General features: G+C 54.0%; 1 protein-coding gene across 2 annotated transcripts; it reads right to left on the bottom strand.

Moving 5' to 3' along the window:
- Positions 1–847: 847 nt before the first annotated feature.
- LOC307202395 (uncharacterized protein) lies at positions 848–23,847 on the bottom strand. 2 transcript variants are annotated; one of them, XM_079952278.1, is made up of 7 exons: positions 23,457–23,847; positions 14,135–14,182; positions 12,186–12,338; positions 10,038–10,149; positions 8,421–8,588; positions 2,036–2,539; positions 848–1,502 (listed from the first exon to the last, which is right to left on the bottom strand). In XM_079952278.1, the coding sequence occupies exons 1-7, from the start codon at positions 23,830–23,832 to the stop codon at positions 1,094–1,096; spliced, it is 1,770 nt and encodes a 589-aa protein (XP_079808404.1). In that variant the 5' UTR covers positions 23,833–23,847; the 3' UTR covers positions 848–1,093. The 2 variants fall into 2 exon arrangements, with proteins under 2 accessions (XP_079808404.1, XP_079808405.1); XM_079952279.1 differs by having other exon boundaries at positions 848–1,499.
- Positions 23,848–25,708: the final 1,861 nt, after the last annotated feature.

The following is a 25,708-nucleotide window of genomic DNA, read 5'->3' as shown; positions in this document are numbered from 1 at the left end:
TGAAAAGGAGCCTCGTTTCCTAGTAAGTCCTCCTTGTGGGGATCTGCCCCACTTCCCATCCTTCCAGCCCCTTCCCACAAAAGGAAGAAAAGCAGGGCTGCCTTCCCCTCATCTCCCTTGGGGGGGGGAGCACAAGACCCCTCTCAGCAGCGGAGGCAAGCATGGAGCAGCGCTGGCCCCCCGCCTCCCCCCCCCCGCAGGCAGCATTGGGGGAAATGAATCAGGCTGACATTTCTATTAGCAACCAGCGAGGAGGATGTGTGAAGGAGGAGGCTGGCTCTGGCCAGGATTATTTATCCCAGTTAGGGCTGTCAGGAAAGCGAAATGGTAGTCAGTCAGCCATGGGCCAGAGGACGGGCATTGCCCCCCCCCCCCAAGCACTGGCTCTCTCTCTCACACACATCCCCCCCCCAAGTCGGTGGCCTTTGCAGAAGAAGAAGTTGAGGTTCTCTTGGTTCTTTGAGCCATCCCACCTTTCCTGAGGGCACACAAACCCAGCCAGGTCATGTTTGGCTGCCCCTTAATCCCCTCCCAAGTGCCTGTTGTGTAAGACTTGGAGGCCGAGTTTGCGGCGCAGGCAGTGATCTGTAAGTGCTGACAGCCAGCTATGGCAGGAAAGACCAGAGAGAGAGAAGGGGGCCAGATGCATGGCTGGCCAAGGCCGTGGCCCCCTCTTATGGCCCCCCACAGGAGAGCCTTGCCCCAAAGAAGGGGTCAGCATCTGCCAAAGCTTCCCCCACAGCAGGACATGCCATCGCCTTGAAGCAGCTGCACAGACTGCAGCATCCGAGGATGGAATCCCTAAGACTGCAACACAAAAACCTTGACCAAATATCAGCCGCACAGATAAAAAACAAAACCAGCAATATTTAATACATATCTGTCGTCTTCTTTTTTAAAAAAGCTATGAATGAATATATGCTCTGTTCTGCAGACTCAGGGTTGTCCCAAGCCAGGTCCACCTGCTTCTCCCCAGGCCTCTAGCGGTGGCAGGGACCGTGGGCGGGAAAGGGCCGAGGATGGGGCCAGAGTCACCCCCCGGCCTGCTGGCCCTTGGCTGGGCGCCCTCTGTCCCCAGGGGGCTTTGGCCTTCCTACACGCCCAGCTGTGTCCTCTCCCGCAGGGCCCGGCTGCTCATCCCAGGGAAGATGCTCTGCAGGATGTCGCAGTAGACCGAGTAGAGCTCCGGGTCCATTTGGGGTCTGGGGAGGGTCCTGGAGTTGCAGGCCTGGTCAGCCGCCGCCAAGTGCTGCAGCAGGTAGACGTCGCTGAAGAGCAGCGCCAGGATCTTGTGGGCGGCCTTGCAGGGGTCCTTTTCAGACTGCACCAGGGCCTTCAGCTCCGTCAGGGTGTAGCCGTTGTAGCGCTTGCTCTCCTCGGCCAGCGGCTGCACTGTCTCCCCGATGTGCCGGACCTTCCAGCGCAGGCACTTCAGCTCTTCCCGCACCTCCTGCAGCTCTTGCTCCACCGCCAGCAGCTCCTGACGGGTCACCAGGCCTCTGCTGGGAAGAGAGAGAGGGAAGGGTGGGCATCATGCGCTGAGCAGCCCCTCCCTCTGCCACGCCCCTTTCATGCCACCTGCTGGGAGAGGGATGGGAAGTGCCTTTGTGCCAGCCAGAGGCAGTGCACACGGCAGGAAAACATTCCTTGCACACCATGGGCATTTCATGCGCCACACATCCCAGGGGAGGGGGCACCCCATTCAACTCTCTTTTAGCTCTGCAGGACAACCGCGTCACAGACACACAACACTTCCCCTTGCTGCATTTTTCTAAAGCGGTGCCTGGGACCATATAGAGAGCCTCTTGCTGTTGCCATGGCTGAACTCTGACACTGCAGCCCAGTAGGAAGAGGCAGGTGTTGTCACCCACAAGACCCGCCAAGCACCCAGCCAGAGCCAGAACCCCAAGATGGAACCTCGGCCGCTTCCTGGATGCTTGAGGCGGAACAGCTCCCTCCTGGACACTACCATGGGACTCATTCCTACAGAGCTGAGCGGAGAGGTTGCAGCAGGCCCCTCATGCAACCCACAAACCTCTTCAAGTCCTCCTCTTCCTGAGCTGCTCTCATGTCCTCTTCTGCCAGCTTCACATGCCCAAGAGGCTGGGCACGCATCTGCCTTGCCAGCTGGTTTCCTGATGCCGCGGCCAGGAACTCTCGGCTCACGGGAGGATTGCCATGCCGAGGCAGCAGGGCTCTGCGCATCATGTTCTCTGGCACCAGGTTGGGCCTCGGGGGGGCTGGGTGGGATGCCAGCCGTGAGGGTTGGCCAGGGCCCAGGGGCCCAGGTCCTGCTGCTGACACCTCCGCCTGCGCACTTGGATTCAGGCGGCCGTGCTCAGCAGTCCCTCGAGCGGCGGCTGGGGCCGCATCCAGATGCCTGGCTTCAGGGGAGGCGAGGCGGCTGCTGGGCTCCGACGAAAGCGAGGAAGAATTGGTGGTGCTGGTGGGAGAGCTGGACGGGGCTTGTGAGACGCTCCTCTGCCCGTCGTGGCTCCTGGCGTTTCGCTGCGGCTTCACAGCTGAGTGTTCTGCAGCCCTGCAAGAGACCGAGTGTTCACTCCCCTCCTGGCCGGCACATTTCACGTCCCGTGAGCAAAGGCCGCAGCTGCTCCAAATGCATGCATCTCTGCCCACTCAAAGGCAGGGGGGGGTTGCAATGAGAATTTTGGGGGCAGCTGGAGGCAAAGGGCTTGCATGCCTTTTCTCCTCTCACCAAAAAAAGGGGTCTTTTGCACAGTAGTTCCCTCCTGAACCTACCAGGGGCTGAATCCCCAGAACTGGAAGGGCACCAGAGGGTGCTTGCAGTGGGAGGCAGAAATTCCCCCTGGGATCCTGGCCACAGTAAGCAGGCCAACCAAGACAGACTTGGGTGCCCACAGGCTTGGGGGGGGGGAGGGCTCCTGCTGTCTGCTTCCTCTATGACCATTGGGCAAAGGGCTGAAGCTGGCAGGGTGGCGTTGCCCATCCCACCTGCTATGGCTCAGCCAAGGGCTGCTGGCTGTCCCAGGTGCAAGTTCTGCTTAGGGGCTCCTTCAGGGAGCGGGGAGCCCAGCCGGCCTGGGCAGACTGCAGGGAGCCAGCCCCTCTTCCAGTTGCGCCTTCAGCAGAAGACTTTGCTTGGCCCTCTCTTGCCAACAGCAGGGCAGGTGTGCCCTTCTGCCCAAAACGCAGCCAGCCTCCCTTGCAGCCAGAGATTCCTTCAAGCCGGAGGTGCGCCTTCTCCCATCTTACGCCCCCAAGGCGACTCAGTGAAGCACTGCGGCAATCAAAGCGTCCATGCACAAGCAGAGGTAGAAAAGGAGGATCCAGTCTACACTGGGGGGGAAAGGATGGCAGGGCTGCAGCAAACAGCCTCAATTGCCCAGAGGAAGCTGCCTGTGCCTGGGCAACCTAGCTCATTGTGGTCCACACTGACAGGCAGCAGCGATCCAGGGTTTCAGGCAGGGCTCTGCCCCAGGCATAAAGAGATGCTGCCAGGGATCACGGCTGGGACTTCCTGGGTGTACAGCAGCTGCTGTCCCCCCTGGGCTACAGCCCTGGCCGAGGCAAAGCCCAGATGCAGCAGGAGGTGGGAGAGGGAGAGAGAGGGGACTCCTGGAAAACCAGCCACATCGGCTCCTCTCCTTGAAATCTCTCCGTTCCAGCTGGTCCTTTACAAAAGCTCTGTTGCCAAGAAGCAGCATGCAGGTTTCCTTTCCCCCTCCTCCCTCCCAATCCCTTTTCCTCTACTGTTGTGTCTTTTAGACTGTGAGCTCAAATGCAGGGGCTGCCTTATCACTGGCCTTTGTAAGCTGCTCTGGGAAAGCGAGAAAGAGGCTGTAAAGGAACAAGGAACAAGTCCCTGTCACACAGACATGGTCAATGTGGCAGAAAGTACTGTCCTGGCTGGATCCCTTTTGTCCAGGAAGGTTATAGGAGGGCAGCTTGATTCCACATGAGTCAGGCGTGCACAGTCCCCCCCCCCAACACACAGCTCAAAGAGCAGCCACAGAATCAAAGTGCCAAGTCAAAGGGGCAACACAGCCATCACAGAGCCACGGACCTCCAAGGATCATCTAATCAGCTAGGGAATCCCTGAGCGATGGCCATCCAACATGGTCACTCAGGTGAAGAACTTTGGGTCTCTGGGTGTGGTTTTTTTTGGGGGGGGGGGCAGCTACATACTGATAAATTCAGTTTGGGCAACTGAAGCTGATTGGGAGTTGTTGTGCAAGAACCCCACATCCCCAAAAGATCAGAAAAGGTAAGTGACTGGAAAACTGGGCTAACTCTGGAAAGTGTGGTGTGAATAATAAGCAATCAGTAAATAAGAACTGGGAGCCCCCTTCTCTGTCTTTGCCCACAGGGACACCACCTGGTCCCTGGAGATCAGTGAAACAGACAAAGCAGAACCCAAACGGTACAGAGAAGAAGATGCCCACCCCGTCCACGTGGAGGTGCCAGCATTTAGGGTGGGGGGCGTGTGCCTGGTCACACCAGGCCTGGGCTGAGCATCTCCCCGTGGCACTGGAGGGCAGCAGAGGAAAGGGCAGGGCGGCATCGGCTCCTCCAGTGCTGGGCCCTGGCTCAGGCAGCTTCCATGGCCGGGCAGAGCTGGCACCTGCCTCTTGGCCCAGCAGTGAGGTTCTACCAGAAGCAGGAAACCTTTGAGTGCCAGGTGCCCTCGGGGAATGGAAGAGGCACCAGGGAGAGTTCCAGATTTAGACAGCCCTTTGGCCCAAGGGGCTCTTCTGACATCCACAAAACATTACTCTGAAACGCAACTCACACTCCTTTACTAAATCACCCAGCAAGACACACGGCGGTGAAGTCAACACAGAAGCATCAAGCAATCAGGCACCTCTGCCACTGGTTCAGAAATGAGCCCAGCTCATTTTGCTATTGGTAGGAGTCCAGTTGGGGAGGTGAGAGGGGCAGGCCTGGTTGGAAGCCCTCCAGTCATCTCTCTCAAGCCCCTTACAGGATTAATGCAAGGGCAAAGGGGTCAGGGAGGGGTGCCAATGACATGAGGAGAGTCACCTGGTCAAAAAACAGGAGTGGCCACCGGTGCAACCCTTTCGGCCATGAGAACCACCTTCCACCATCCAAAATTGCTCTCCATTCACAAGGCGAGTTATTGGTGGACTGAGCCAAAGAAGCTTTGCAAAACCTGAGCCATGAGATCCTTTGCAAATTAAGGCGCACTTTGCTCAACCTCAGCTGCGTGAGAGAGCCATGCTGGGCAATTCCTTGTTCCCCATGCAAGCTAAGCAGGTGGAGCCCGAACCACAAATGCAGCAGGACAAGACAGATGCAGCTATTGGAACGCAGCCCCTCCACTTTGGCTTTCAGTGACATGAAGACAAACACAGATGGTTTCCCCACCACACACACAACACTGAGGTTTGGGCCACATTGCTTGCCCCTTGAAGCAAGGCTGACATCACAGAAGGCGAGGATTCAATGCCCAGAGAGACAGGGTGAAGTCAGGAACTGGGGGTGGGGGCGCCCCTCCAAAAGAGCCAAGAGGAAGGGGGTTGTGTGGCCTCGGACACTCTGTGTGCACCCCACATCCTGCCCCCCTGCGCCAGGCCTGCTGCCCCGGAGAGCCGCCATGCAAGACAGACAGCGAGTCAGAGACAGGCGGCACTTACTATTGGAGGAGTAGCCATGGAGGCATGCTAGCCTCACGTCCCCAGTCTCACCTCTTTCCTCCTCCAGCCTGGAAAAGAGAACATACAAGTCGCGCCTTGAGCAGGAGCTGACTCCCCCGCCGGATCGGGGCCCGGGAGGAGACCAGTCGCCTCCTAAGCCAAAGCCGCAGCGAACACAGCGACACAGTCAGGCGACACAGTGCCCACACGGACTGGTAGCAGCGCCTCTCCAGGGTTGCAGAGCTACAGCCAGACGCCTCTTCCTCCTTCCTCACACTCAAAGCAAAGGCTGGGGGGGTCAGGAAAAGGGGGGCACTGTTTCCACCTCTCTGCTTTCAAAAGAGTGTGGTCCGGGGTGTGCAGCCATTCCAGAACGGAACCCCCACAGCCCTGCCCTGCCCACGGCTGCAGGATCCCAGAAGATTAGATGAGATCACCTTACCCATATCCCCCCCAATGTGGAATTGACCCTGCTACAAGGGACACACAACCCTTTGCTCTGCATTTGTAAGAACTCGGACCACACTCTGCCTAGTGAGGTCCAGCAGGCTGCCTGTAGGACACTGCTGCAAGAGGAAGAATGCAGGAAGGACTTTTGCAGGGAAATGTCACCAGAATTGGTGATGCTCTCCTGCAATTCCTTGCTGGCTTCGTTCCCAGGGACAGGCCCCGATCCTCTGCACCCCACCAGCCCAGGCTGGTCAACCAGGAAGAGCCACAGGAAAGGCAAGGAGCAGGAAATGCCGCTTCCAACACTTGCCACGGTTCCCTTAATCACCTCCATTTTGTTATAAGAATTCTAAGGTCTCCAATAGAGAATAAATGCTCATAAATGCACAAGGCAAACACACATACAGAAGTATATACTCCACGTGTCTGAAATAGTACAGGAGAACAATCCTGAAGCCATTTTGACTCTCTCAAATTGACCTCAAATATTTCTCTGCAAGGAGGAAGAAAATGGGGAAAGCTTTCCAATGGTCTTTGAACTGTAGGGACTGTAAATACAGTCTGGCAAGTATCTGTTAAGCTGAGCAAACTATATGTGCAAGAGATTCAGGAACTAAAGTATTGACCATCTCCAAGGAATGGCCAAGAATGGCCAGGCAATCATTATCAGGTATCCTGGCAGACTGGAGAGAAGCAACACTCTCAAATTTCTACTGGAGACAGTCTCCTTCTGTGATGTATGTATGATGTCTGGAAGGTGGTTTTGGGCTACTGGGTGGGCAATTTCAAAAGGCTTTATAGAGGCTTGAACACCATTGTTCTGGGTCTCTCTTGCCTCCTTGCAAGGAGGGAGGGAACTCTATTGCAACAGAGAAATAAAGACCTGCCTTGCTTTCGCTGCATCCTAACTTCATCCATTCATCTCATCTCAGTCCCTTGGGGAGCTGGGCAGCAAAAGCCAAACACCCCTAATTTCCTATATCTGTTTGCAAGCCCCATCCATCCTCACAAGGCAGGCCAAGCCCTTGAGTTACCAGCAAGAAAGGGAGGGGGGAAGCAGGGAAATATCCCGTTGTGCAACCAGCTGTCACTGTTGCAAAGCCCCTGCGCTTGACCATCAACATGCCCAGAACAAGGCGAGAGAAGGAAAGGTTCTCTCTTCCAAACATCAGCATTGCTGTCACTTAAATGGGGGGAAAACAGAACTGCGGGGCTTTCAGACAGCAAACATTAAAATACAGGACTCTTCCCTTCCTGTCGTTGCTTCCTGGCTGGGGTGTAGGTCAGCAGGGAAAATATTCTGCTTGTATCTTTGCAAGAGATTTTGAGAAGCTGGAATCTGCCAGGCGACTCCAAGGCTCTCCCAGCCGGAGGAACCCCAGGTAACGCTTTGCCCACCTTCTTCCAGGAACAGAAGCTGCCTCTTGACTGCTCCCTGCCCCAGTCAAAAGGGGGGAAGCCCCAGGGCACCTTCAGGAGGTTCATGATCACTCCGACTTGGTGCATCAGGGATGGTTTTGATGGCTGCTGCCTCCCCACCCACCTGCTGCCTTCTAAGCCAACACAAGCCGGGCCTGGAGAGATCTCCTTCCCAAGGTGAGCAGAAAAGAGTCATCGCAGTGGCCCCTCTTCTCTCCCTGCCTCCCTTTGCGAGCTTCGAATCACAGCGTCACAGAGCTAAGTTCGTTCCCAACAGATCTTGCACCAAACCCCTTCCGCTCCAGCCAGTCATTACCTTCAGATGAGCTTCAGACAGCCAAATTCATTCATTCCACCAAATGTCACTTTCAGTAACCCAGGTCATCTTCTCCAGCTAGATTACAAACCCAGAAATTATTGGGGGGCCTGGGTAAAGATTTGGGGGCCCCCGCCATGCTGGCCAACCAATGGCAACATCCTTGTGGGTGAAGGTGAGCAAGAGTCAAGAAAGAGACAGAGAGCGCCCTAATCTGCAGGTTGCCATCTGATTGGATTTGACCCTGATCTCATTTTAGGAGGTATTTTAATTGATTGCCTGATTTTATGTTGATGTGTTATACATTTGATGTTAGCTGCTCTGAGCCCGGTTTTGGACAGGGAGGGCAGGGTATAAATATTATTATTATTATTATTATTATTATTATTATTATTATTATTTGGGGCGTTTCCTCTCCCATCGAAAGGAAGCTGCGCCTTGCTCAGAGGAAAGGGGCACCCCCCCACCCAGAGGGATCCTTGCCCTCTGCATGCCCACCCTGCCTCCCCAAGGAGGAGCAGGCGTGATGCTTGCCAGGCTCCTCCTCCCTGCCCCACAGCCCCCTTCCCACCCTGCCCTCCCAGGCCAGCCCCACTGACCTTCCGTGGAAGTAGGTGATGGGCTCGTGGTCCGCGTAGGCAGCCTCTTCGGGGAAGCCCTGCTCAAAGACTTTGCGCTTGTGGCGGAACTCAATGACCGTCTTGGTGTAGGAGTTCAAGGTGGTGACGGAGGCAGCCATGCAGCAGGTGAAGGAGCCCCAGGCCAGGCTGCAGAGAGAGAGGGGGGAGAAGGGAGAAAGGGGGCTGGGTGGCAGACCCAGGACCAGGACCCCCCACCCCCAGCAATGCCTCTCTCTGGTACTGGGTCCCAAGGCGGCACAGGGCCCATCCTGGACATTCACTCATTCATATTTATATATTTATGTCAGGTTCCTACTGGAAGACCAGACAAATGCTAGAACATGAGCAGTGGCAAAGTTTTTATCGCTGGTTGCAAGAACCAATGATCTCTTTAAGTCTGAACGAAATGCTTGTTTAACCTGGAGGTAGGCTGTCTGAATTGTGCATTGCGTTGTAACAATTTGTTGGGTCTCTGGACTGTAATAAAGATTGACTGATTGATTGATTGATATATTTAATTTGCATTTCACCTTTCCACCAAACGGTGCTCAAGGTGGCTCATAGCAATCAAACAAATATAATAAAGGGTCAGTCGAGTCAAAGGTATAAAAAGGAAGGGGATTGTTTTGAAATATATCTATTCAAGCAACAGTGTCGGGGGAGGGGGATTAAGAGGTGCTGAAAATAAACTTCACAAAGAGGGAGAAATTAGTCAGGGGAGAACTATTCTTTTTAACGACAATAAATAAAGTGGAAAACAACATAGTATGGAGAAAAGGAACCATGAAGAAGCCGTAAGGAGGTACGGGGTGTGTGTGTGTGTGTGTGTGTGTGTGTGTGTGTAAAGTCAACCTGGAGAAAAAGAAATTTATGGTGGGAAATGTTTTTTTTTTTTTGGTGACTGGTATAGTATTTTGAAAAGCAAAATGCAATGTATGTAAGAATGTATATAGTATATATAACTAATGGGAATGGAAGAAGATATTTGCATATGTATATGTAATTGTGAAATGCAATAATAATAATAAAAATAATAATAATAATAATAAATACAATTAAAACAGCCATAGGACATCAAGGAAAGAATATTAAAACAGGAAAGTAAAATCTTAATTATATGACCTTTGGGGGCACAGCCCCCCCCCAGCTCAAGGCGAGGCACAACAAAGCACCGCCCAGGCACATTTCCCCCTCCCGGCAGCGGGTGTCCAGGACTGAGCTCCGTCCTTAGACCCAGACTCTTGGCTCAGGAGAAGCAGCCTCTCTTCTTCACACTTGCCCTGTCCTTCCACCCTGGGGGATGCAAAAGAGGAAGGCATGCCCACGGACCCCTCCCCTGGAATTCCAGAGGTGCCAGGAGGCCTGTGGGACTCCAGGAGACTGACAGGAGCCCAGACAAGGCAGCCTGATCCTTGGCCATGGCTGAATAATGGAGTTGGGGTGGGGGAGAGAAAGGTCTCTGCCTGCAGAAGCCTCCTGTGCTTTGCTCTCCTGATAACCCATCGCTGGGCCAGCCGAGTCCTCAGTTTCCAAGAGGGCCCTCCATGAGGGGCCCCCCCCACAAGCCACGCAGAGCCTTCAGCTGCTCAGTCTCACCAGAAGGACCAGCCGTAGTCCCACGAGTGCGGCCTCCAGTCTTCCGGGCCGAGGCTGACCGTCACCTGGAACACCTGGGTGTACATCATGTGAGCCACCATCCCCAAGAGCCCTGCCAGGAGACACAGGTGGGGTGCGAAACACAAGAGCAGTCAAGCACAACATTCCTAGAGTGAACATGTTTACACCTGGGGAGGAATGTTTGTCCAGCCAGCAGAAAACTTCCTGTTTCCTTCTGGGCTGGGACAGACTTCCTCTGCATGTGACTAGAGGTGGGTGTGGCCTCACCTGTGCAGGTAAGGACAAAAGCACAGGGCAGGGCAGCCATCTCTCTCTCTTTGACTACATGCATCGAAGAAGCAACATCTGCTTAGCCAAAGATGCTCTCTTGGCCTCCAGCCAAGAGAGGACAGAGGGACTGTCTCCTTATGAGATAGTTTCCAAGTGTATGTTACTTTTCTAAGCTAAGTCTGCCTTCTGGGATCCGATTGTGAACAGAATGTGAGTGAGTAAACTCTTTTTATACTTTTATAGAAGACTGTGTCGTGTCTTATCTTTTATGGGGGAAATTTTATAAGGGGAAAATACCAGAACAGTTATTATGGAGTCTTTAGCGAGCCTGAGCAAACACATCCGCTGTGAGTTTAAAAAGGGGGATGTTACTCTGCTAAATTGTGAACTTGTTAACACAAGTTGGAAAGGCTATAATCAGACAATATATCCTCTCCTGCATCCCTGAACATTCCCACAACACAGACCCAAAGGTTTCCATCGCTGGGACAGGGGAGACCCTGAGGCTGTCTTGGAGCCAGGCCACCATCGAGCCCAGCAACTGTGGGACAAGCTCCCCATCACCGGAGACCCACCTCCCTCTGGAGCTGGAGATACTGCCAGGGACCAGCCCTGGGACCTTCTGCAGGCCAAGCAGGTGTCCTGTCGCTTGGAGGGGAGGGGACTGTAGCTCAGCAGTACAGGGAACCAGGCAGAGGGCCTTCTCGGTAGTGGCCTCCACCCTGTGGAATTCCCTCCCATCGGATGTCAAGGAGACAAGCAACTATCTGGCTTTTAGAAGACATCTGAAGGCAGCCCTGTTTAGGGAAGCTTTGTACGGCTTAAGGTTTTATGCTTTTATATATGTTGGGAGCAGCCCAGAGTGGCTGGGGCAACCCAGTCAGATGGACAGGGTACAAATAATAAATTATTATCATCATTATTCTTTGTGAGCGAGAAGTTCTGGGTTCAGCGCCCTGTGTGGCCAGGCAGTGAAAGTGCCCTCTGCCGAAGGTCGGCATGGAATTGCAGTGGCCCAAGGTGGGTCCAGCTCAGAGCAAGGCAGCCTCATATCTGGGAGAGGAAAGAAATGGTCTTCCCTGATGACCCCAGCCTCAAAAACAAACCATTCCAGCTCAACCAAGTAGCTGTTTTCTTTTTTCTTTTTTAATTTAATTTTCTTTTTTTGTCATTGTGTGTCAATTTTATTAGTATTTTCCACATAACAACAACACAAAAGATATCAAAAAATAACAAAACACAAAAACCAACATTCAAAAAACAAAAAAATCATATCTTACAAGTTAATAATATAAACACTAAAAAGAAAAACAAACATTGACTTCCACCAATCCCACAGCACCTCCTTTATCTCTCATTGTGTTTTCCTGTTTTCCTTATAATCTCTATCCTAACATCTAGATATAAATCCCTCTTTCTTATCCTTTCACTTCACAAGGTTATTCCAGACTCAGACAGATTTCTGTCCTCGAACCTTGACTTTTAAGGTATTCATTTAGGCACTCCCATTCTTTTTTTACTTCACTTTTTGGTTTTTGTCTTATTATGTCTGTCAATTTGGCTAATTCTAAGTATTCTGAAAGCTTGCATAACCATTCTCCCCTAGTGGGTAACAGATTCCCTTTCCAATACTTAGCCACCAGGATTCTTGCCGCAGATGTCGCGTATAAGAAAATTTTAGTTTTGTCTTTTGGAATATCATCATTTCCTAAAAGGAATGCCTCTGGCCTTTTACTATATGATATTCTTAGTATTTTCTTTATTTCTTCCACCACCAAGTAGCTGTTTTCACCTTGCTGCAGTGCAAGGAGTGCAGCTACTTCCCGGAATATTTCCTGGGCTTGCGCAGGGACCTACCTGAGAGCACCGTGAAGACGGCGGCGAAAGCGTTGAGTTTGAGCCCGTCAATCACGTTGTTGGAGTGGATGAGCTCAAGGCACATGAGGCTGAAACCGATGACCAGCAAAGCGATGTAGAGCACTTCTGACACCACCGACAGCCACAAGACTCCTGCAAGCACACAAGGGGCACCGTCAGAACCGGGAGGGAGCTCTCTCAGATCAGAGAGGCTGGGGCAGGGCAAACTTCAGCTGCGACTCCCGCACTGCAAGGGGTTGGGCTAGATGACCTTCGGGGGTTCCTTCCGACTTGACAATGCTATGATCCTAAGCTGAGCAAAGGAGTTTCCAGCTGAGCTGCTGCTGGGTTGATTCCAAGCTCAATTGGAAAACAGCCCTGCTCCCAGAACCATGGATTTGCCCTTAGCCGCCTTTCGAGGCAACGAGAAGCAAGCATTTTCTGGGAAGGGGCCACCAGGATGGGGTGGGGGTTCATTTCATAGCCCACTGGCGGCTAGTAGCAATCATCTTCCTTCATTTGGCCCCATCCCTCCCTCCCTCCCTCCCTCCCTCCGTGGCCATGACAAGCCCACTAGTCCTCAGAGTTCACTGCCTGCCTTGGGAAAGGAAGAGAACAGAACGTGCAAAGCATTATTTGTTTAGGAAATTTATGTCCTGCCTTCCCCCTGAATAGTCCTCATGCGGACTTACCAAAAAAAGAAAAAAGCAACAAAAGAAATACCCTCTAAAATCAGCATCCAAAAAATAAATACAAAGAAAGCAGCGTGATTAAAAACCACAGCACGAGCGGAGAGGGCAGATTTCACCAAGCGCCTAAAATCACCATTTTTATTTAGAGAGCACCATCAGTGTTGGTGATGCTGAAACGAGGACAAGGTCTCAGCCCCGGGAAGCTTACAATCCAAAATTCAGCCCAAGGGCAGTGGAAACGGAAGGAGATGGGCAGGGAAGCAACGTGCAGCCGGTGGTCTCCCCAAGAGGTGCTGAGGCTTGAGCAATGCCAACTGGAAGTCAGCAGTAAGGATCCACTGCACACCTTTGCCAGGGGAGAAAACCCCACAAGCTGGTGGGGGGTGTTGCCACCTGCAGTCACCCATCTAAACCTGGGAGGGGGGGCACAAAGAGGAGGGGGGGCACAAAGACAGGTTCACAGGAGAAAAGGCAGCAGCAGCCCTTCAGGGACTCAGGCCAGCCCCAAACCTCCTGGTCCCCTCGATGTTTACCCAGTGCCAGCAGCTGCCCTGTGCCACCCCCAATCTCTGGGGAGATCTGGAAGAGCAATGGAGAGGGCCAATCAAGTAGGCTCTTTGCCACAAAGGAGGTGGGCTAGGAAGCCCCCAGCCCCTTGTGCAGCGCTGGAGGAACGCAAGAGGCGCCAAACGTGGGGCCTGGCAGGTGGAGTGGCAGCCAGGTGGCATCCCTGCAGGATCCGGGAGGAAGGAAGGGGGCCCCAAAGCAGAAGGAGCTATCAGGGCAAAGCCCAGGTGGAGCAAGACACCCCCCCCCCCAGCATGGGACCCTGAGTTGACGGGTCAACCCTCGTGGCTTTTAGAGGTCTGCAAAGCAGGGCTCTCGCGTTGCTCTGACCTTTCCACTTCCAGCACAGGCACAAAAGGGGCAAAAGAGTCGCCAGGGAACAGCTGTTCTGCCCCCCCCCCCAGTTATGAACAGGCTCCCTCCCAGCGAAGGAAGCAAGGATACGCCTGTTGCTTACAGGCAAACTGAGGCAGCACAAGGGCCTTGGCTCTCCTCTGCAAAAGGACAGGATTTCTCGGTTCAGCGGTGCTGATCTCACCATCAAAACACGGGGGGGGGGGGGCGGGATAAGAGACAGAGGCAGACAGACACTCTCCCTCCCTCCCTCCCTCCCTCCCTCCCTCCCTCCCTCTCCTGGCGCTGCCACTGTCACCTGCGCAAAGGTGACCCCGTCTGATGCGCATCTCTTACCTTTCTCGGAAGCTGGAGCAAGGTCAATGAAACTCCGGCATTTCTCACCTTGAAGAGAAGAGGAAAGGTTGGACAGGCAGACAGAGGCTGAGTGGGCATCGCCACACCCCCAGCTAGGCTCCTCTCGCTCCTGCCCTCTCTCACAGCCCCCCAGACTGTTGCTCCTGGAAGGCCCCGTTCAGGCAGGAAGAGAGGCAGCTGGCCTTGGAAGCAGAGTCAGGCCCCTGGGCCCCCTCTGGCTCTGCCCTGTCTACACCGGTGGGCAGCGGGGGCACCCCAGGCTTCCAGGCAGCCCGACCTGGAGATGCGGTTGGGGACTGAGCCTGGGGGCTTCTGCATGCAGGGCAACTGCTCTGCCCCAGAGCCACACAGCCCTTTCTCCAAGCAGAGACCATTCTCCCAGGAGGGGGCAGACGGGCCTGTCCTACCCATTCCGCCTGCCCACAGGGCCTCTGTCAGTGCTGCCCCACCTGAGAAATGGGTGGGTCGCCTGTTTTGCATGCAGAAGGTCCCCAGTCCAGTCGCCACCTCTGCTTACAGGACAAGGGAAGAAGAGAGAGGGGTGGCTGGGAAGGAATTCATCCTGCACACAGGTGGTCTTGAGCTTCAGCTAAGAGGCTGCAGGGGGCTGGGGGGGGGCTTTTCATGCCTGGGGCTCTGGCAAGTCCCTGGCTGCTCATCTTCAGCAAGATGGACCCCTGGTCTGACTCAGAAGCCCAGGAGGGGCAGTTCCGAGGCTCTGTGCCAGCCTTTCTCAAGCTAGGGCTCTCCAGATTTGTTTGTTTGTTCATTTATACAGTTGCACACAGTGCCGGATTCACATATAAGCTAAACAAGCTACAGCTTAGGGGCCCCCACTCTCTTGGGGGCCCCAAAAAAAATTAAAGAAAAAAACTGGATGTACATTTCCAAAATAAAAAAGATAAAACCCAAATCAAATAAAACCTACATACAGCAACGGTGTTTTGTGTTGTGTAAGCTCCTGTGATGTAAGTCATGGGCCCCCCTGCTAGCCTGCTCCCTCAAATATCCCTGCTTTGCTCCTTTCTATATATAGGGTGCCTACATTCTGCGTGGACTGGCTGCATGGCAAGATGTGCAAATGGCTTTAGATACCTATTAGGTCCATAAATTACCATATAGCATATATTCAACACAAAAAAACAGCAACAATTTGTTGTTGACAAAGGACAGCTGGACATATAAAGGGCCCCATTATCTAAATCTGGCCCTGGTTGCACACCCCACCTATCATTAAACAAACAAACAAACAAAGAACAACACAGTCTTAAAATACGACAAAGCAAGAGAATAATAAGCTCAAGATCAATGGCACGGGATTGGGTCCTATCTCAGTGAAAGCCTGTTTAGGGGCTTTGAAAGCTCTGCACTGTTTTGGATGACAACTCCCTTTTTTCCTTTCCAACAGGGCCCTGTAGGATGACAGGAAGAGCCGCTTAACAATGGAACTCTTCTTCCTTGGAGGGTTTTAGGCAGAGTTTGTATGGCCCTCCGTCAGGGATGCTTTAGCTGAGATTCCTGCCGTGCAGGGGGTGGAATGGATGACCCCCGGGGTGCCTTCCAGTCCTATGACTCATCACAGAATCACATTCTATGATGCTGAGGCTTCTGGGAGTCCAAAACACCTGGAGGAAGCAGGTTGGGCAAAGCTGGCCAATGCCCTCGCCCCCTTCCAAACCCTGGAAGCAGCATCCCTGAGGATTACAAGGGTGGTGGCATGGCAGAGGGGGAGGGGACTCCCGAGGGTAATGGAGGCCAACCTCCTGCAAAGAAGGGTGTAGTGATCAGATGGGATTACTATGAGGAATTATAAAATATGCATCAAGCCATTGTGTCCGCGATGAAAGCATTGCATTGAATGGGTTTGATTCATTGACAATAGTTTCTGATCGAATCCCACATTTGCTTTCTCTATGCCTGACAGGCACGTATAAGCATTCTGAAACACAGGCCAGTTGCTTCATCAGGCATCCTGGGTCACAGAGATAGTAGGTAGCTTCTTTGATGTAGCTATTGTTAGTTTTGTTAATCTTAGGGCCAGGAAGAGAGTTCACTCTCAGATATGTATGTATGTATGCATGCTCAGAGTAGTCTTTGTAGTTCACAGGATTTCTTCTGGTTTTTGAAATGCTCAGAGGAAATCTGATTGGTTCTTACGAACACTGTGTAAAAGTTCTTTTGTGAATAAAACGACCTGGGCCAAGACAGGACAGGAATTATTATTGGCACCTCCTCCCAGAGTCTTGCTGGCCAAGCCTTGTGTGTATTCTATTAATCAGAGTCCAATCCTCCCTTGTTTTGGGAACACTACAATGTTGGGAAGCCAGAGCCCTCCCCTTCATGCCAGGCTGCCCCACCTGAGCTAGCAAGAGAGCCCTGGTGCCCAAGGTTCCAGCGGGCAGGCAGGCCTTGCCGCTCTCGCTCTCCTCCTGGCAGCCCCTCACCAAGGGGGTCTTTCTGCTCCAGCCCAAAACACTCCCCCCCCCCCCCGGATTCAGCTTCTTAACCACCAACATGGCACACAATGCAAGATTGCATAACCATGAATAATTTTACATTGCTGAGTTATGTAACAATGGTATTTATGCAGCTATTAATAGCTTATACTATTCATAGCATGCTAATAACAGTAATGTGTAGTGGATCTCTCTCTCTCTCCATCTCCTTCCCCTAAAAATAAAAATGAAACCCTGGGAGGGGCATCATGTGTGCACATGAAAGGGTAGGAAAGAGCAGCCTATCCCCAAGTCCGAATCCTGTTGTGTTTTGCTGCTATAGCCCTATCCATCAGCTGGCAGAGAGGCAGGCAAAAGCTGAACCGCTAATGAAGGGTATCTATGCCGGTAATTAAGATCCATCCACCCCCCTCGCCTGAGCCACATCGCCCACATCCCCACCCCACACACAACTGCTTCAACCATCTGGCAGAGGAAAGGCCAGGGGAGTTTTGAGAGGCCTTGGCAATACAGTCATGCCTTGGATCCTGAACTCCTTGCAAGTCAAACGTTTTGGCTCCCGAACGCAGCAAACCCGGAAGTGAGTGTTCCAGTTTGCGAATGTTCTTTGGAATCCAAACGTCCAACACGGCTTATGTGGATTCCAATTGGTGGCAGGAACTTCCTGCAGCCAATTGGAAGCCACGCCTTGGTTTCTGAACGTTTTGGAGGTCAAACGGACTTCTGGAACAGATTCCGTTTGACTCCGATGTACTACAAATGGTTAAATAGCAGTCTCATTACAGCCTACGGAATCAGCTTCAGTTGCTGAAACAGCTGGAGGACACAGCTGGGCACCTGCAGGAAGGTGGGAGGCCAAGTGCCCTCTCCATCCCTGCCCATCACAGCTGGCACAACCTGGGAGGCAGAGGCCAGCCAGGTGGGTCCAGAGAGTAGTTAACGCATGTGGGAGTTAAGCCCGCTGCCTTGATCAAAGGGGGAAATGGTGTGGCCTCTTTTGAAGAGCCCCTCTCTGCTTCCAGAGGATTTAGAAAACTGTCACCTGGTCTCGAATACTCCTTTCTGGAGCAAAGTGACAGAGAGGGTGGTGGCTCGACAGCTCCAAAGGCGCCCAGACTCAGATATGTCTAGACCCATGGCTTGCTGGCCAGCATGACTAAACCACTTCTGGTGCAACTGGATCCTGTGACGGAAGCCAGAGCGCACGGAAACGGCACTTACTTTCCTGCCGCAGCGGTACCTATTTATCTGCTTGCACTGGTGTGCTTTCGAACTGCTAGGTTGGCAGAAGCTGGCACAGAGCAATGGGAGCTCACCCCGTCGCAAGGATTCGAACTGCCAACCTTCTGATCAGCAAGCCCAAGAGGCTCAGTGGTTTAGACCACAGCGCCACCTGCACCCCCAACCAGAAAGTAGTCCTAGGGGACTAAGCACAGCCTACCGGATCAGGCCAAGGGACATTTGGTCCGGCATCCTGTTTTCACAGTGGGCAACCAACTGCCCATTAAGGGAAGCCTGCAAGTTGAACATCAGCACAGGAACATTCTCCCCTCCTGCGGTTTCCATGCTGTCCCGACCATAGCTGTCAACTTTTCCCTTTTCTTGCGAGGAATCCTATTTCCCTTTTAAAAAGGGAAACGTTGACAGCTATGCTCCCAACTGAGCTACTCTCACTCACAAGGAACCTGAAAGCAAGCAGCTGGAACTGAACTTGGACTCAGCCCCCAAGTCTCATCAACCCAGCAAGCCTCCAGCTCCTTCGTTCAAAGCTGCAGTGCTAATTCCCAGCTCAGTGGCCGCAGCAAAGGGAAACGAATCACCCTGGGATGCCACGGGCCCTGATTTTCCTTGGCACCTTTTAAAGTGCCCCTTTGCCAAAAGGAAGCCCACAGACTCCCAATAGCACAAGAGACACACAGGGGGGGGGGAGTCCAGGGCTGGGAATGAGCAGGGAAGGGATGGAGAGCAAGAACTCCCTGCCTTTTTCTAACAGCAAAAGCGTCAAGTTATTTCTGGACTTTCTTCACATCTGCTACAGATGCTACAGTCGTGAAGGCCGCTCCCTGCAAGGCCCTTTCCTCCTGGCCTAGGGGGTGAGACCCCCATGCACCAGCCCCACTGAAGAGGCTCCAGGGAGACCAGAGGGACATCGCTATGCCTGGCAACAAATCCTAATTATTGGATTATTCTGCCTCATCTTTTTGTGCCTGCCAAACAGCCGTGCCGTGCTTGTAATATTTTATTCTCTTGTTAATTATGCTGTTTAAAATATGCATTTTATATTTGACTTCACTTGGCAATGTTTTCTTTTGAAATGTTGAAGATTTTGTTTTTTTGTTAGCTTTTTTTGTGTTAAATATGTATTCTGTAGCTGACCTCCTTTGTAATGTTTTATTTTGAAATCTTTGAGATGGTATTTTGCTTTCCTGTTAACTGTGTTGCTTTGACTGTGTGCTTTATATTTGACTTTCTTCAGAAACATTTGATTCTGCATTGTTTTGTTGATGTTTGATATGCTGTAAACTGCTTTGAGGTTTTTCTTAAAAATATAAAGCGGTATAGAAATGAAATATTAATAATTAATAATAATAAAGATGCAAATGAGAGCATTCTGCAGCAGGCATGGTGCCCGTTCCAAAGCACTTCTCTCAAAAACCTTTCATTTCCACGGCTCTTTGAATGTGTCCCCCCCCCTTGTAGCCTTGCCCCATTGTTGTTGCATTAATCTGAAAGCAGCTGAGCCCCCCCCCAGCCCCCATGATTTTTAAAAGTTAAGTGTGTCAACAGAAACAGCCCACCATGTTGATTTATTTGGGACCTTTGCAGGAGAACCTGGCTCCTTTCCCTCTGACTGGGCCCGCCCCCCCCCCCAAATGCCTGCTGGCTCCCTGCTGGGTCCCCAGACATGACCAATTTAAGAGCCTTTCTTGGATCTTCATCAAATGCAGGTTTTCTGAAGGGCACTTGAGAAGCAGATCATCTTCCATCTCCCCCCCCCCTGCCATGACCTCAGGCACATCCTAGCAGGAATCTGTTCCAGTGGCTCCTGCACCCCCAACCAGGCTTCCTCACCAAAAACTGTCCCACCGCGGCAGATGGGGGGGTGAGACTTGACCTTTGACTTTAATCAGCAGCCCGGGAAGGTGACTTCCATGCCCCCCCCCCACACAACAAAGTGCCATCACTCCCTCTTTGCTGCTGAGGATTTATTCCTGCTATTTTTGAGCATATTGTATAACTGATCTTCTTCTAAGCTTTTTAGATTTAATTTCAGACTTGGCAGGGAAGCTGGGCGGACGCACTGCCTTTTCCCAGTCACCAGAATTTGGAAGCAGTCGGTACTCCCCACCCTGGCAGGACTTCATGCTCTGCGTCCCCCTCCCCTCCCAACAGCCACCACTGCTCCTCTTGGCCCACGGTTGCAAGGGGGGGAGGAGTGGAGGGGGGGGGAGTTGTGAGGTCCAGGGGGGCTGCAGCTCTTCTTCTGCTTACTTCCAGCACCTGCTTCTGGCTATGGCAGTGAAAGCATCTTTGCAAAACAGACACAGATGGAGCTTGCAGGGCTGTTTTGGCACAAACAACGGGCACAGGCAAAACCAAGCCCTTTCCCCACCAGGAGCCCACACACCCAGGGAGAAGCAGCACAGCTGATGCGCTGAGCAGCAGGCCTCCCTCAAAGGTCTCCTCCGAGTCAAATTTAGACAAATGCATGGAGGAGAGGGCTATCAAGGGCGACTGAGGCAGCGATGCTTCTGAATGCCTGATGCTAGAAGCCATGGGAGGGGGGGGGGAGAGTTGCTCCTGTGTTCGAATCCTGCCTGCTGGTTTTCCACAGGCACCTGGTTAGCCACTGTGAGAAGAGGATGCCGGACTAGAAGGGCCATGGGCCTGATCCAGCAGGCACTTCTTACAAGTGCATTTATGACCAACACTCCAGACTGCGGCAGGGAAAGCTCATAGCAACTCTGAGACTTACGGTGGCTTTTAGAGTTTCAGAAATTTAAGTGGCTCAAATAAAGAGACTACCTGAGAGCCGCTGCTCAGAGTAGGCTCAAGCATCTGCAGGAGGCCCTAGGTCCCAATCCTTATGTTATAAGAACTCTAAGGTTCCCAAACATAAAATAAACGCTCGTAAATGTACAAGGCAAACACATACATAAGTACCGGTATATAAACCACATATCTGAAATAGTATAGGAGAGTAATCCTGAAGCCATCTTTCAGTGACCTCAAATGTTCCTCTGCAGGAAGGGAGGCTACTCCTGTCTTAGGAGCATATATGTGTGTGGATATGGTGAGCCTGGATTCAGGAATTAAAATATTGACCATCACAAAAGAATGGCCAGGCTGCCCAGGTGAAGCAATTAGTGACCATTAACAGATATTCTGGCAAACAGGATTTCTGCTGCAGGTGCCCCCTTCTGTGTTGTATGAATGATGTTTTGGGGGGTGGTCTTGGGCTACAAGGTGGGCAATTTAAAAAGTCTATATAAAGGCTTGCACACCATTGTTCCGGGTTCCTCCTCCCTCCTGCGTGGGGTGAGTGAGGACCCTGTTGCAACAGTTTAATAAAGATCAGACTTACTAGCTGCTTTGCTTCTCAATATTATCCCTACTGATAGTGAACCCTCTTAAGGACTCTATTCAGGCTCTTGGATACCCCATAAGGGAAAAGGAGCAGGTTTTTTCTATAACACTTAGTACCCTGCTGGAGACCCCAGAGAGCTGTTGCTACTCTGAGGAGACAAGGCTGGGCTGGCTGGACCAAGGATCCTTCTCAGACATCCAGCCTTACAAGCTGCCTTGGAAGAACCTGCTTCTAGCTAGGCAAGCCATCCCCCTGCAGCCCAGTTGCCCAGGGGATGATGGAGGGAGCTAGGGAGCTTTGCCCTGCTCAGGAACTGGAGGAATTATTCCCTCCCTGATGGCTGATGAATCAAAGCATTAACGCTGCTTATCTCAGGACAGGACAAGGTTTCCCCAGACACACACAGCTGATTATAAGAGAGCCACAGTTTAACACAGAGCTCAGCGCTCCATGAAGCGAAAGCCAAGATGCCTGGGTCGCTTGGCAGCCCCACACCGCCTGAGTCTGCAGGGAGAGGCTTCAGTCCCCTCAAGCTGAGCAACTTCCAGACCTCAGAGAAGCTGCGCAGCTGCCTGCAAGCTCAGCCCCGGTTGCTCCCTTGCTGGAAGGCTTGCACAGCCCAGGGGAAGGGTCCTGGCAGCTCAGTGGCAGAGCCAGTGCCTTGCAGGCAGAAGGTCCCAGGTCCATCTGCCAGAATCCCTGGAGAGCAGCTGCCGGTCAGGGCGGACAGTGCAGAGCTGTGTGGGCCAATGGTCTGGCTTCATAAGGCAGCTTCATATGTTCCATGTATGTTCTCTATAAAAGGGGGGTGCACGGCACGCACCCATGGATTGCCCTGATGAAGCTGTGGGGTGGTTTGAAGGAGGGGGGGGGAGAGCAGATCAAGAGCTTTGCTTGAGATGCAAAGAGCAGCTGGCGGGGGTGTCGATTACTGTCTCCACCATGGCAGGCTTAAACTCTCCCACCTTCCCACTCCCACCCCCCTCCCAAGCTGCCCAGGCTGCTATTTAACTTCTTTTTTTAAAAAAACTACCATGCTGGTTTATGTCACCCACACAACTAGTTTGGCACTGATGTAACTTGCAGGTTTGGGGGAATGTTTCTCGTGTAGAATCAGAAACAAAGTTGGGACTCCAGGACTTAATTGCCCAGCGTGTTTTAAAGGTGGGGGGGCCCTCAGACACACTTCTAAGTGAGCAGGGGAACTGCGCCGTGCTTTGCTAGGAGACAGGAGGGCAGCCGCAGCTGGTTTGCGGGGGTGGCCCTGAAGCCTGGATGTCCCAGGGGACCAGGAGAGCCTCCGGCTGCTCCATCCATGGCTCGCAGCAAAGGCGGGGGCACAGCCCCCGGCAGGACTCAACGTGGAGGGGGACAAGCCCCACGAGGAGGCAGAGGGCTCACCCGTACTGTCATCTCATATGGACAAGAAACTCCCCGGACCTCCGTTGATTCTCTGCTGTCCATATTGCCGTCTTTCGGCTCCTTCAACCTGGGTTTTCTCATACCAGGGATATTCTGAGGCCACGAGAAAATCCGGGCCGCGGCAGAGGAAAGTGTGCGAAGGCAGGGATTTGGAGGAGAGCAGCCTGGGAGTCCGCGGAGAATAGATGGAGGCCCCCCGGGATGCCTCTTCCCGGGCAGGGTGAGCCCAGAGCCTCGGAGCACTTTGCCCTCGACCAAGAGCGCTGGAACGACCCTCCTGCGCGGCGCAAGGAAGAGGGAGCCAAGGAAGGGGAAGGGGCGGAAGAGAACCCGCCGCCCTCGAGGGGGCATCGGGCTGGGCTCCTCGGGAGCCCCCATCCCTGCGCTGTGCTTGAGGCCGGTCCCCCTCCTCGCAGGAGCGAGCAGAGGCCACCTTGCCTGCTGCCTGCGACGCTGCCCGCGCCAACGCGCCATCCGCCGTCGCCACAGCAACGCCAGCAGATGCTGCAAGGCCAGGCAGACTTACCTGCGCGTAAGCGCCACTCAGCTACGGTGGGATTACTTCCGAGGAGGCCTCTGCTGCAGCCGCCCAAGCCTCCCTCCGGGTCCCAAGCAGACGGGCAGGGGGACAGGCGCCCTCCCGCCCGGCCAGAAGTCCAACAGAGCCGGGCCCTGGCGCGCGCCCCGTCCCCACCGCGAACGGCGTCCCCTGCCGGCGGGGCGCGAAGCCTCTCGGGCGGCGGATGAGCCCGGGGCCTTGGGGAGGTTGCTGCGTGCGGTGCCGCCCGGCAGGGGCGAGGCGGTGCCCCCGGCCCCCCGGCCCGCAGGTACTCACCGGGCGTGTTGATGTTCTCCTCGCACGAGTACCAAATGCCGGCGTGGAAGTACCTGAAGAGGAAGCGGTCGTCGCCCGTCTCCCAGCTGTAGTGCACCACGTTGGAGGCGGGCGGCGAGGAGCCGTTGCGCGCCGTCTCGTTGGCGGAGGCTTCGTAGCCGTAGTCGAGGCAGTTGGTGCGCTTGTGGGGCCCGCAGGTGGGCTTGGGCACCCGCTGCGTCCCTTCGCACCAGTGCGTCGTGCCGAAGGCCGTGGCCGAAAAAAGCAGCGCCAGCAGGTTGAGCCCCACGGCCAGCAGCGCCCGCGCCCGACGGCCCCCGACGGCCCCGCCGCGCCCCGACGGGGCCCCGCTCCCGCCCGCCGCCGCTGCCTTCATGCTCGCCCGCGCCACGCACCAGGCAGGCGGCGCCGGCGGCGGAGGAGGCCTGCCATGGCTAGGAGGGGGGGCGCGCGCCTCGGGCTCAGCCGGCGCGCCACTGGCCAGCCAACGCCGCCGCCGCCGCCGCCAGGGCCAGGGAGGCCGGCCCGCCCGCCGGCCGAGAAGGAGCCGCCCCGGAGGGAGGGCCTGGCGCCGCCTCTCCCGCGCCGGGGGCGGCCCCTCCATCGCCAGCGAGGGACGGACGGAGCGGGCTCCGCGGGGAAGGGAGGCCGGAGAGGAGGCGGCGAGAGCGGGGCGCACGGGAGGCGGCGCGCGGCTCACTTAGGGAACTCGCTGCCGCAGGAGAGGCCAGCGATTTGAGTGGCTTTAGGAGAGGATGGCGTGGGACCAAGTCATGGAGGAGGACAGGGCGATTGATGGCTAATAGCCAGTCTGGCTCGGCTCTGCCTTCGGGGCTGGAGACAGCAAATCGGCCAGGATCCCGCTCATCTTTGGTTCGCGCAGCTGGTTCTTCCTGCCTAAGTGCGGGACCTGACATTTGTCCCTATGGAAACTCATTGTGTTCGTGGGGGCCCAGTTCTTCTGTGAAGGTCGGTTTTCCCGCAGCATTAGGTGCCCCTCCCAGTTTGGTGTCATCTGCACATTGCACCCTCTCAATTCCTTCGTCCAAGTCATTTATAGAGATGCTGAACAAGGGGCCAGGACAGAACCCTACGCCCCCCCCCCTTCTCACTTTCCCCCAGGATGATGAGGAACCATTAGCGAGCAGTCTTTGGATTCCAGCTACAAATAAATCCACCTAACAGTTGCCTCATTCGGCCCACATTAATATTACTTGTTAACAACAAGTGGGTTGTTTTTTTTAAGTATGCATTTTTACAGCATTAGGAGATATAAGGTATAGCACCTTATAGCATTATAATTTTAAAGCTGGTATCACTGGATCAAGTTAATCAATTTTATTGAATGAATTAAATTGTTTTAATTGGGTCCCAAATGAATGTGCAATTAATTGTTGCTGTTTTGAATTTTATTTCCTTGTGTATTATTTCCTTGTGTCCTATTTTCTTTAGTAGGTCGTACAAACCGCCGTTCTGAGTCATGCTTTTTATAGGGTTTGGTATGGGGCGCTGGGGAGGAGTTTATGGAACCGAGCAGGGGTGGCCTGAAACAAAACCGGGGTCCCGTGGGGCAGGGCCACAGCAAAAGGGAAACTGAGGCATCTCCCTCATACTTGGCTTGACCTCCTGCATCTCCCTTCCACAGCTTAGGGACTCCTGAGCGAGACACCCCCACGCCGATGCTCTGGAGGGAGCCTGGAGGGGGCTTCGCTGCGCAACTGAGAGCAGGTTCGACTGAGGCGCCGCTGAGAAAACCCTCAGCAGGGGAGCCACTGCCAGGAGGGATTGGGGGCTTCAGGGGAGGGGGCCTGGGAAAGAGAGGAGGGGGCGATGGAGAAGCCCAGGCAGTCAAACGATTGAGGGGCTAAGAGCCTCAGTGGCGCCCTCTGGAGGCTTCGCTCCGGACAAAATTCCTGGCTAAGCGCCCTTCGTTTCACCACTGCAGGCAGAAGCTCCGAGGTGGCCCCTGCCAAGCTCAGTGGGCCCCCTCTTTTCCGTGCTGGGCAGCCAGGCTCCTGCCCGGGGGTGCGGGGTGGGCTTGCAACGGGGTGAGGGCAGGGCGGGGTTGGGAGAAAACCCAGATGGCAAAGCGAAGTGACCACTTTGGGCAGCAAGATCCACCGGGGCAGTAGATCCAGCCTCCGTGGGCTGCATCTCCCCCCGCCCACTGCTGTTGCCATGGTGGCAGCAATTACAGTGGCACAGCTTCGTGGAGGCCAGATCCTGCACCGCCCCTGCATCACACGCCCCAC

This window comes from Podarcis cretensis, assembly GCF_951804945.1.
Source record: "Podarcis cretensis genome assembly, chromosome: 14".
Lineage (NCBI taxonomy): Eukaryota > Metazoa > Chordata > Lepidosauria > Squamata > Lacertidae > Podarcis > Podarcis cretensis.
The sequence above is the reverse complement of the archived record's forward strand: the minus strand, read 5'-3'. Positions and strand labels throughout refer to the sequence as shown.

Coding starts and splice junctions, on each gene's coding strand:
- LOC307202395 (XM_079952278.1), bottom strand. CDS start 23,832: ATGAAGGCAGCGGCGGCGGGCGGGAGCGGGGCCCCGTCGGGGCGCGGC. Junction 14,183..23,456: donor GGAGAACATCAACACGCCCG/GTGAGTACCTGC, acceptor CTTCTCTTCAAG/GTGAGAAATGCCGGAGTTTC. Junction 8,589..10,037: donor GACTACGGCTGGTCCTTCTG/GTGAGACTGAGC, acceptor CTCTCTCTGCAG/CCTGGCCTGGGGCTCCTTCA.